Source organism: Megachile rotundata, chromosome 15 (genome assembly GCF_050947335.1).
Source record: "Megachile rotundata isolate GNS110a chromosome 15, iyMegRotu1, whole genome shotgun sequence".
Taxonomy (NCBI): Eukaryota; Metazoa; Arthropoda; class Insecta; order Hymenoptera; family Megachilidae; genus Megachile; species Megachile rotundata.
The window spans coordinates 11,737,325-11,749,357 of NC_134997.1; the positions used below are offsets into that span (position 1 = coordinate 11,737,325).

Here is a 12,033-nt window from a genome sequence, read left to right on the forward strand (position 1 = left end):
CGTTCAAGTCGATGACGCACCTGTGTGTCATTTAATATCCGTTCAAGTCGATGACGCACCTGGTGTGTCATTTAATATCCGTTCAAGTCGATGACGCACCTAGTGTGTCATTTAATGTCATTTCAAAATAATGACGCACCCAGTGTGTCATTAAGTATCAATTGAAGTTACTGATGCACTAAATGCATCTTAGATTTATTGACTTTTATTAAATTAATGGAAAATTATACTTCGAAAATGAGGTCCCAGATGGGGGAACACGTTATTTTTAATCTTACATATCGATAGTCGCGCGAAATCGAGTAAGCTTTACGGAGCGTAATTCAATCGGACCGAGTCAAAGCTTCAAGATCGCGTTGCCAAAGTTATTTTGCTGCTCGTGCCGGATAACTCAAACATCCACGAAGCTTAATCGTCACGTCCCGCATTGAACTACTTTGTGCCTTATCGGACAACTACGTTGGAAACGTATATTTTCATGCTAATTAACGTCTCAGCTTCATAACTTGCTGCTAAAAATATTTACTTTGTCATTTGTAAATGAAGCGGAGACTGATGTGGGAAATGTAGGAACGATTATTTTATGATAATCGTATTGTTATTTGAGGTCCATCGACTTCATATACATAGATTAGGGTATTTTGGATAGCTGCTTATGATAATTCTTCTTTAGGCCTTAGTCTTTGAACTTCTGGTCCGACTGTGAAGTATTTGGTTTAGACCTAACTCCGCATGTCAAGACAGTACCTAAGTCTCCAGATGATCAAAACCCAGAACCCTACACCTAAGTAAACCTAAGCACCCAAATCCACAAATTCGCAAACTTCCATATCTCATCACATCCCAAAATGCGTCCAAAAATTTCTGCATCACATGGCATTGCCTGTAAGACGTAACTCAGTTCGTCCGAAGGGATGAGGAAGCCTCTCGTCATCGCCAACGAAAATTCATGCTGCGGTAACTGTTGCGTACCGTTCCGGTCGTAATTCACCGAAGGTTTCGTCGTTGGCTGGGTCATATCGAATGCAGAAAGCGCGATATATGCTTCCGGTGCAAAGATGGGTGGAGTTGCTGCCCCGTACGTCGGCTGTCCCTTTAGCCCCGGTCCCCTGGTGCACTGCGTGCTCGCACACTCTTGCACCGTCCACATCGCGAACACCGGGACTCCCCTTCTCTTTGAGTCCGTGTGCGTGCCGTGATTCCAGCTAAGTATTGGTGGTGCGTCGCATTGTTTATAGCCACTTCTCCTCTTTCCCGACAAGAGGGCCGCTGAATACAAATTGCTCGAACCGGAGAGGTCTCTCCTCTGTCTTACCTGACCGGAGGAGAGGAGAGGCTGTCACCTCCGGGATACGTCGAGCCTCGTTTGCGCTACACCCTCCTACGCTGTGCACCCGTGGGACACTGGATTTTTCATCAAACGATCCGCTTCTTTTCATTCTTTCTTACAGGGTGCTAGCGTTACTGTTTCATTAACTTGGAATTTCAATAAAAATTTTATCAAGAATATCAGAAATGTTCGATTCTGTACAAATGTTCGGTGCACAGAAATGTATGATAGCAGTGTAGAGAATGAAGTCGTACGGCAAAGAATAGGTTATCGAAATGTCCCGAGTGAAAAGCAGAGTCCTATCATTGAATCGCGATGGCTATGATTTACATTGTCGGAACGGTACGACGGTGTATTACATAGATCCAGATTAAAAGCGTGGCAAGATTGCCCCGAGTCATCGTTATCGGAGGAGGGTAGCTAGAGGAATGGTTGCAGCATTAATGTCCATCGAAGGTTCCTCTACGTGGAAGGTAATGGTAACGAAGGTCACCCGGGGTCTTCCATAGATCTTGTTTGGAAGTCGTTAAAGTACCTCTTCCCGGAATTCCTTGGTATATCGGGGTAAAGATCGCATCGCGACCCTCTCTGTCTCTCCTCGTCTCTCCCTATCTCATTCTGCCTCAGCTCGCTCGGATCCTGTCCGCTTTGCAATTCCGATCTTGCACCTCGATAGTTACCTACGCTGCCGAGTTGCACCGTCCTCGTTTTTGGTACCGTGGTGTTCGGTAACTCCTGCTCTTTTTCTCTCCTTTTCCGAATCGACACTTTCTCCTTAATTTTACTCTGTCTTCTTATTTTTGTCTTACGGCCCTCCAGAATAATTCCATTTCAAAATTCCTTCGAAATCCACACGTAGAAAAGTAGTAGCACGTATCACCGACAAGCATTCGTCTGAAAAGTGTTGCTCGTTACACGTGCACCTGGACGTCGACCAACCAGCGAGATCCTTCAATCGTCCCAAGCCATTTACATCGAACGTCACGTAAAAAGTCTGTCCGGACGAGAGCAAAAAGACCGCTGCCAAAATAACATATGCAGCATAAAGAAATTACAGAAAATACAACATAAAAGTTATACGATTACAGGTACAGGGAACACGAGCCCGGACGGTGCCTACAAACCCTCCTTCCTCACCGACCAGGAGTTGAAGCATCTGATCCTGGAGGCGGCCGACGGATTCCTGTTCGTCGTCAGCTGCGACACCGGAAGGATCATCTATGTATCCGACTCTGTGGCACCTGTTCTGAATTACACTCAGAACGACTGGTACGGCACCAGTTTGTACTCTCAAGTCCATCCGGACGACACTGAAAAGGTGAGGGAACAATTGAGCGGCGCGGAGCCTCAGAACGGAGGCAGAGTGCTGGACCTCAAGACGGGGACGGTCAAAAAAGAAGGACAGTGTGAGTAGACTTTGTACTTCGTTTCACATTATGCAGACACCATTGCAAGATCACTAAAGAATTTAAAAGCATCTATGTTTCACTTTAACACAATTCTACTCTTAACACTAAACCTACCGGCATACAATGCGTACTTAATTTGAAATTAAAAATGAAGTTAAAAATTAAATAAACAAACGATGAAACATAAATTAGTACACATATTTATTCTTTATCTTGATGAAAATCAATTCTGATTTCAAGAAATGTACTTCAACAAAATGTATACCTTTTAAGAAGAAACTTGTGGAGCGGTCATTTGACCGGCTTGGTAGTTTTAGTGTTAAGCATCCCTTAAGAATCTATTCAGAGTACAGTACAGAACTTGTCCGAATAAATCTAAATATTAAATAAGCCAATCTAAACTTCAGTCATCTAACAGATATCTTGTTTACAGCGTCGATGAGACTATGTATGGGCTCCAGAAGAGGCTTCATCTGTCGCATGAAGGTAGGAAATCTGCAAACGACGGGTGACATGGCCGCCGCTCATGGTTTGCATCGTATGAAGCAGAGGAACTCTCTGGGACCACCGGCCAGAGATGGCCAAAATTACGCCGTGGTTCATTGTACAGGCTATATCAAGAGCTGGCCCCCGAACGGTGAGTTTGGTACGGGTTCCAATGTTTCGTCTGTGATCCGACATAACGGGTCGACCGCGCGACATAGCGCCAACTTTCTATTTTAAAGCGAGGGAGACGGTTGTGCAGCAGGAATATGAACGAACCGGCGGCTTCGTAGAATACGGGGATAGCGACGTTTGTACTATAAATTAAGAGGCCGCGGCCGTAGACGTTCAGCAGGACGGATAGTATGATCGGTTTATAAGAATGAATGGAATCGTCTTGACCTAACAGCCGACAGACCGGTTGGAATACCGATAAACTATGTCGAGACGGTCTGATGCGGGATTTGTATGCTTTATCGTGACCCTCGATGCATAATAAAAGGGACGCGCGACGATTTTCGCGCGTTTCCGCCTTCGACCATTTAGCAATATAGGGATCTTATAAGTCAAAGATTCGATTAGACCTCTGGGTCTATCTATAAATGTAGGAATCTTGGAATAGTTCTCTATTATAGATCTAAGGGTACAGAAAGAATATAGAAATCTAGGAATACAGAGATCTAGGGATATTGGAATCTGTAAAAATATATTTCACTATAATACACGTTTCACTTTTACATTATAGTTTGCAAAGGTAGGCTAGACAGAAAGCAAATGAAACGTCATCCATGAGGTTCTACATACCAACATTGTTTCATTTGTTTGGGTAATTCTGTCCAGCCTAAATGTCACAAGTACGGTATTGTTTAGCAGCATGTAAATCATAATCAGTGGATTATGAGGAACCATGGACTGACTCATCATTTTACGCTGTAGGTGATTTTGTTCCCCCATGTGTACCAGGTGTGGGTCTAGCTGACAGAGAGGCTGCCAATGTTCAAGTGGGACCAGATGGTGTGGTCTCAGACGAGAATGTCAGCACTCATTGCTGCCTGGTTGCCATTGGGCGATTACAGGTCACTAGCACACCAAATAGTAGTGATTTAGCGGGTTCCAATAGCAATAATGGTAGGCATTCTTCGTTTACTTAAAACTTAATTATTTGATCATTTTACTAATTCAGTTTGATGTTACAGAATTTATTTCCCGTCATTCTGCAGAAGGTAAATTTACCTTCGTGGACCAAAGAGTGGGTGGAATTCTAGGGTACACACCTTCGGAACTCTTAGGTCATCCATGCTACGAATTCTTTCACCCAGAGGATTTGACGCACATGCGAGAAAGTTTCGAGCAAGGTAAGAGTCACACAAAAAGCATCGATGCACGCGTTCATTGTTGCTAATGAATATTCTTCCTTTCCAGTGCTGAAGATGAAAGGACAAGTAGTCTCCGTGATGTACAGATTTCGAGCCAAAAATCGCGACTGGGTGTGGTTAAGGACGTCCGCATTTGCATTCTTAAACCCCTTTAACGACGAAGTTGAATACATCGTCTGCACAAACACACACTCCAAGTATGAATCGCTCAACACCTACATTGTTTTATTTGCTTCGCTTTGTGCTAATCTATTCTGGGATTTTTAAGGTCATTCCATCCTGGTAGTGATGGTCAGACGGAATGTGAAGCTGTACCTGCTTATGGACAACCTGGTTTAGATTATTCCCTTCAGAGACATCCTGCCAGGGATCCTTTATATTCTGGGCATCATATGATGCAACACCCAGCAGCTGTCGCTACAGCTGGTAAAATGCTATCAAAATAAAATACATAAAACGCTTGAACAAAAATTAATACTTGCTTTTGTTCATAGGTCCTCAACAACCTAGGCCGTCTAGTACGCAAAACGTTTATCAAGGATATGAAACGACGCAATCACCGATAGCTTATGGCTCACCTGGACAGCAAAGCGCGTCCTCTTCAGTTTTAAGTAGAATTCAAAAGCCAGCCAACACATCTCCAACCCCCGTACAACAGGCGTGGGCGATTGGAAGACAGGTAAACTATAATGTTCACTATTTATTAACAATAGCTTTACTACTGTTGTTTTTGTTTAGCAACCGGTAACAGAAGGCTATCAGTACAATCAGCTGAGTCCATCGAGGTCACCGAATGGACCAACTTATACTCAATTAAGTAGCGGCGCTAGGACACCTGCTACCCAGTACCATGCAGTCACAACAGTACCTAATAACCCTGGTAAATATCTTTGATGTATGAACTAATATATTTGTAGTACACAGATTCATAATATTTCTCTTCAGGCATGTGGGGATGGCAGAGTCAGCAGCATCAAGCACCTCAGCAAGACGATGGACAATCCAATCCCCAAGTCGCTGGACAGGCACCCCCACCCCACCCCTCTCAAGGTGGACCCGGAACGCAACCCCAAGAACTGTCAGATATGTTGCAGATGCTACAAGATCAAGGTGGTGCATCTGGTTTTGAAGAACTAAATATGTTTAATACTAATTTCGAGTAGCGACGAGGAAATAGTATGCCTGATAAACATCTACCTTAAGAAAGCTTTAAGGTTCGAATCATTGGTAGAGTCCCGAGATTGTTCCGAGTATCGTAAGCCGCACTTTTATTTGAGCATTTAATTTAATTGTGTAGGGATTATTTGAAATAACAATGTAAGTCCCACGTGCCGGGTTCGAGTAAAATGATAAGGATAAGATTTTATTCTATAAAAGTTTATCTATATAGTATGTCTTACACACAGTCTCACAGTATTCTCTCAACTCACGATCGCTCACAATAGCTCACAATTGGCTCGTTACTCTCTATACTCTTTATAACTTTGTCACTTTGGCTCCTTAATTTTTTCCCAATCGCTTTCTACACTTTGACTTGTCTTCCAAAGCACTCTTTCTCTTCCTATGTATCCCGATTTAAGCACATAGGCTTCAGACATCTCAGTTTCTTGATTTAGTCCAATCGCTCAAACTTATTATAAATACATTTAAGTGCATCCATCGTCATTACATTGTTTCTAAAATGTAACTATGACTCTGATCATATCACTTTTCATTTATCATTTGTTTTTATTAGCCTGATTTTAGAATATAAGACAATTGAAAAAAAGAGATACGCATTGTAAAATAAAAATCGAATTTCGAACTTTCCTCGCTGTTCTAAAACATGCTGTTGTAGGGATAAGTTATATTTTAAATTGTACATGGCGGTCAAAAACTATAAGATATAGAGAGGCATAGGATTTCATTGAGCTATTGTTAATTGATGTAAGTATATGTATAAAATTTTTGGACGAAAAAAGATGCGTGTAAGATTTGTAATTCTTCATGAAAACGACGCTTCAGTAAGGTTTTTCAAACACATTTATCGGACTGCATGTATTTTGTACGATTATTACCACTTTACATTTTTATAGAATTCGGACGCCTTATCTGTGCTTACATTAATAAGTAATAGGATGTAATTTTCTTTTTACGTAGTAGCGAATTTTGTTTTTCAAAGGAATGAACACTTCGAGATGAAAAGAGATGCATTCTAAACGATAAGGAAAGAAAAATATTTTTAAAATTTCTCGATCAAATTTACAAGAATCGCGGTAATTTTAATACAAACTTATCGTTAGATTTTTAAGGTTAGCTTAATTATTTTAATTTAGGTCTTTGTAATTATAAATAGTGCAATCGTGAAAGGTCGTCATCGAAATGGGAATGAATTGTTTAAACGCAACATGATGTACAAAATTATGTGTAATCCACTTTTTGCTTCTCTGCGCAAAGCAACACCATTTTTAGACATTTCTAAAAAGGAAAAATATAGATAATGTTACACATATGAATATAGTTGCATTTATAAGTAACCACGTGTGATTTAATGCATTGTAGATGTACATGTCTAGCAAATTCTTATTAAGTAGATCGATGAAAAGAAAAATAATTGCAGCATATCATGATGAATTGGGAACATTTGTCACTAATATATGAAAGTTTACATTACACGTATAATTCTTTTTAATCATCCTGTGTCGAAAGTAGCTACGATACTGACAATAATTAACATATTGAAGTCGACGAAGGCATCAATATGTATATGCAAATAATTGATTAAACTTCGAAACATATCTGTGAATTATTTTATGATCCTTCATCCTCTATCGTTTGATATTATTTTTTTGTTGTAACTAAAAAAAAAATGAAGGGAGATTGCAAACAACATGAGTATAAACAATACAACATATTTTTGTATTTAAATAAATTCATATAAAAATTACAACTTTAGCTTAACAGCAGACAAATTATTCTTCTGTTTCTTCTTTTTATCAGTATCAGTCTTTGCTTTGATGTGACTTTTCACTTGATCTTGTAATTGGTTGAAGAATGCAGTGGACGATTTTGGAGCTTTGTAATTTGTTTCGTCCATCGTTATCACATTGCGACTCTTAGTCAACTTCTTCACTATCTCTTCATCCTTCTTCTTTTTCTTAGCAATTCCTGGTTTCAATGCGTTCAGTTTCTCCTTCTTTTCTATAGCCTGTTGTCGTGCACGTTGCTTCATCTTCTTGCGTCTTCGTTCGCGTTTCATGTCTGTCTTGGTTCTTTCTGCTTTACCGATGAGATCACCTCGTGGTTTAGCTGTAAAAAAAATAATAAGATTTATATGTTTGTATTTGAAAAATTTGCAAATTATTAAAAAATAGACACCTTTAATTTCTTCTGGAGCTAATAGGGCAGCATCACTCATCCCTACTGGAGCAACTTCCTCCATATTAATTGCAGGAATATTACTGATAATTTTAATCTCTGGTTTAGCCTAAAATAAGTATATAAAATTAATAAAATCCTGTGTTGTAAAATTAAGAAGAATATCTGTGAATATCTTACTGGTTTTGGTATGTAATGGAAGTTGGATAAGGCATCTAACTTAATGAATAAAGAATGCATTAATTCTCTAATTTCAATATGCGATTTTGGTTCTTCTTCTTCTTTCTCATTATTGTCTGGATTCAATGCTTCCTTTTGTTTGAGATATTCATTTTCATAAATCTCAGACAAACTTTGTTTACTTTTTTCTTGGTCCAAAATCAATTTCTTCTTATATTCTAATGGAGTTTCAACCGGTTTGAATTTCTTCTCAACATCATCCCAAGCCTTGTCTTTTATTCTTTGTCTAATTATGTCTTCTAATTTCACTGTAGTTTTTTCAGTAATTACAGGTGCTGGCCGGGTTGTAATATCAAATTCTACGAATTCTTCTAACAGAGAGTTTTGTGGTCTGTTTGCTGCACTTACTTCACCCTGAAGCTGCCAAGCTTTCTTTGCAAGAGCCTGCTCCTCTAATTTTTGGATCCTTTCCTTTAACCTTTCCTGACGAGTTTCAAAGGTCGATTTGGTTTCATTATCTTCCTTTGTGCTTACATTTTTATTATCTAAGCTATCTGTTTCATCAGAATCATTTGTCAGATTAAATGTGACCTTTTTCTTAGAGGTTTTGTCATTCTCTGCTTCACTGTCTATGTCCATTTCATTATCTAAATCACTGTCTTGTAATGATTTATCATCATCTGTATCCTTATGTACAGAATCATTATGCTCCTCATTTTCGCTTTGTGGACTGTCAAAGAAATCTGCATATTTCAATAATTTCCCTTCTTCAGTTTTCTCATCCTCATCAGAGTAGTCATTAAATAAATCTACTGATTCATCATCTGACTGATCATCAGATTCATCTTTGTTCTTGTCATTTTGTGTCTCTTTCTTCTCTTCTTTAGTCAAATACTCATCCAATTCTTGCAACTTAAAAAATTTATCATCTACTATGGATGGTTTTTTTTTATTTTTTCGAACATCTTTCTTTCGTGTCTGTAAAATACTTTTCATTTCTACATCATCCTCTTCTGAACTTCCTTCTTCCGTAATATTTTCTTCATCATTTTCTTCATTCTCCATTTCATTTTCCTCGCTGCTTTGCTCAATTTCTGGTTTAGTTGTACTCACTGGTATTGTTAACTTTTTATTCCCAGCCAAAACCTTTGAGATACCACTAATGAAATGTTCAAGTTCTCCTTCATTTTGTAATTCAAGCTGTTGCCAAATCTGTTCTTCATCAAAACCTTCCGTCACAAGTTCAGGTAAAGCATTCGTGTTCCTTTTAGACTGTTCTTTTGTAAAATCATACAAACGTTTTACAGAATCTTTAAAATTCAAAGCAACTTCATTTTGTACACTAAAACATTAATAATACAGAAAATTATTGACAAAAATAAACACTAAGTCTCTTAAACAAACAGTACTAAAATAGGTTATACAAATAACAATTTAGAAAATACTTACTTAAGAAATTCTTCCGGCTTTTTAGTATTATTATCAATAGTAGATATAACACTACTCAATATTTCTATCTCAGACATTTTAAATTAACATTTATATTACAATTTGTGTTTAATATTATTTGCTAAATAGGTTAGATTTGCTCCATGAACACTATGAACGTGGTATATACAGGATAAAGATCATTATTGATTCATCAAGATTATCATCAACACGCTGACATACCATTAATCGATATATGAACTCAATCGATATACATGTATAGATGTCGCTGTAATACGTTTCAGTAACTTTTTTTTATAGTAAAATATAATTTATAAATTCTTTTACATTCTTTTATATTGTATAATTGTACAAATAAAAACATTAAATAAAATTTAAAAACATTTTCAACTGCGAAATGTAGTACAAACGGTTGCCCACAGATGGCGGTGATTGGCTGGCTGGCGCCCAGTGACCGACGGGAGCTCGCTCGGTGTAGAGGGGGTTATGATGTTCAGTCGTAACTCGGCCGCGGTGAAGGGCGGAGGGAGTAAAGACGAAGAACCGCTTGGAGTTTGAAGCCGTAAACGCATTGGCGCAGATCTCGGTACGGTTCGCGTTGACACGCTACCGCCAGAACGAACTTAAAACGTGTGCGTTTCTCCGTCCGTATTGTGTGTCGCGTGTGTTTATCAACCGCGTATAAAAAGACGAAGACTGAGTGTGCTTTTTTGGTGGATTCTGAGTGCTTGGAAAGTGTTTAATCCAGTGTTGTCGCGGATTCGCCAGGTGCTTTGCCGTTTTGGATAAGCTTCGTACACACGCAGAAAAGGTATGTGCATTGGAACTTTGTCATTATTATTTCAATCGATCGATCACTTGTCACTCGTATTTTTCGAACGGTATATTATCGTATACGTTCGTGGTAGCAAACGTATATCCGAACAAAAATTGTGAACGTTTGATGAGACACGCAGAAAAAACTGCGAACTAGAAATTAGGTTTCGGGTTTGTTTATCGTCCTCAAGCGATTCCCTGGACAAACAGAAAGTTTACGCGCGCTAAGGTCGACGGGTCACGTGGGACATTTCATACAAGGGATCCAGTGATCCGTTTCGATGCTTGAAAGAAAAAAATGCGTACCGCGAGTCCTTGCTCCTTTAAGCCTTTCTTCCGTCACGAAGAAAGAATTCTTTGCTGACTCGATCGATCGATTATCCTCTACCTTTGTCGAGATAACCTATTAGCCTCATAATACTTGCTACATCTATTTTAATATGAATGCGCTGATTGTTTAAAAAAATTGATGCTCTTTTCTTCTTTTATTTAAGAAATTAAATTTTCTTCTTTTATTAAGTCTTACCGATTGTCATTTCATTCGCATCGAGTTTTATCTTTCAGAAATCTTTCCTTGTACTTGTTTTCGAATGACGCATTGTAAACGTGATTTATGTCACTCCTTCGTCAAAAGCCTTAATGTTTTATTGAAGATGCCTTTTAAACGCATCTCGATATTTTTTTGGTCAACAATACAGCTTCAAAAATATTTATACATTAGTTCGGTGTTTGTACCATATATCAATGACGTCATGCTCTAATTCAAGTATAAATAATTCCGATTAAAGAAAAAGTATTTATACACGTATCACCATACAAAGCGTATTCATTCATGAATTTCAAAATAATCTTTCACGATCTTGCAAAAGTCGAAGTTTGATCTGACGCGATATCGAATTCAAATTCTCCCTTCCTCCCGCCAAAGCGTCATCACGTGTCGTACAGTCATTCCGTTACGAGGTCAGAATTCCTCGTGGAGGATAACTGGTCGTTTGTAAAGGTCGGACAGCTGGAAAACGCGCAAAAGGGAGTGGGTCGACGGAGTTTTCCTTTTCCCTCTTCTCGATGGTGGTTGGACGAGTTCTCTGGACGTGAGATCGTAACGGGGCGCTGGCGTCGGTGCACGTTGAAATTGGAGCGGACTTCGATCTTTTCCCGAACGGTACCCGGCATTTGATCGGCCTTAGCCCTCGCGTTCCAACGAGGAAATAATATTACCGCGAGAGCCGCTGCTTCGAGTTTCTAATGAGCCCCTCCAGACTCTCGGTTAGCTCGTTCCTCTACTCGGCGAATACCGTAATTCTCAATGGATGTCGTTTTTTCTCTCTTTCTCGCTCCTTCCCTCGGTGCCTCCCTTTCTCGAGTCGTTTTTCTTGCCCCCACCATTGGCGTAACTGAGTAGGGACCAGGGTGGGCCCCACGCGACATTCGGACCCCTCCACTGTTAAGACGTAGAATGAGGGTGTACTAGCAATTAACAAAAATTTATATTAAATACAAACAGTAAATATTTTGTACAAAAAAATAACCTGTATATTTTTCTGGAAGAGTGTCAATAAAACTAAGATACCAGATGAAAATTCTAGTTACGCCAATGATCCCTTACTCTTCTACCATCGTGATTTTCGCATCT

General features: G+C 39.2%; 3 protein-coding genes across 17 annotated transcripts in view; 2 read left to right on the top strand and 1 right to left on the bottom strand.

The window, feature by feature from the left end:
* The window catches only part of tgo (Aryl hydrocarbon receptor nuclear translocator homolog tgo), a 40,580-nt gene extending 33,205 nt beyond the window's left edge, over window positions 1–7,375 (top strand). For 12 of the 15 annotated variants that reach the window (XM_076540239.1, XM_076540238.1, XM_076540240.1 and 9 more), the window contains 9 exons: window positions 2,419–2,736; window positions 3,173–3,385; window positions 4,159–4,350; window positions 4,419–4,577; window positions 4,645–4,795; window positions 4,867–5,024; window positions 5,093–5,277; window positions 5,337–5,478; window positions 5,544–7,375. In XM_076540239.1, coding sequence (XP_076396354.1) covers window positions 2,419–2,736; window positions 3,173–3,385; window positions 4,159–4,350; window positions 4,419–4,577; window positions 4,645–4,795; window positions 4,867–5,024; window positions 5,093–5,277; window positions 5,337–5,478; window positions 5,544–5,761 — 1,736 coding nt within the window. In that variant the 3' untranslated portion in view covers window positions 5,762–7,375. The remainder of the gene's footprint in view (window positions 1–2,418; window positions 2,737–3,172; window positions 3,386–4,158; window positions 4,351–4,418; window positions 4,578–4,644; window positions 4,796–4,866; window positions 5,025–5,092; window positions 5,278–5,336; window positions 5,479–5,543) is intronic. The other 3 variants (XM_076540236.1, XM_076540234.1, XM_076540237.1) reach the window with 3 other exon arrangements.
* Window positions 7,376–7,473: 98 nt separating this feature from the next.
* Window positions 7,474–9,767, bottom strand: LOC100880149 (U3 small nucleolar ribonucleoprotein MPP10). Its single transcript, XM_003703488.3, has 4 exons — window positions 9,585–9,767; window positions 8,136–9,477; window positions 7,956–8,064; window positions 7,474–7,886 (listed from the first exon to the last, which is right to left on the bottom strand). Exons 1-4 carry the CDS (start codon window positions 9,659–9,661, stop codon window positions 7,522–7,524), a joined length of 1,893 nt encoding a protein of 630 aa, XP_003703536.2. The 5' UTR covers window positions 9,662–9,767; the 3' UTR covers window positions 7,474–7,521.
* Window positions 9,768–10,068: 301 nt separating this feature from the next.
* Window positions 10,069–12,033, top strand: part of kst (spectrin beta chain, non-erythrocytic 5 kst) — a 56,528-nt gene continuing 54,563 nt past the window's right edge. Inside the window, exon 1 of the mRNA XM_012286031.2 lies at window positions 10,069–10,395. The gene's annotated coding sequence lies outside the window, so the exon portion shown is untranslated. The remainder of the gene's footprint in view (window positions 10,396–12,033) is intronic.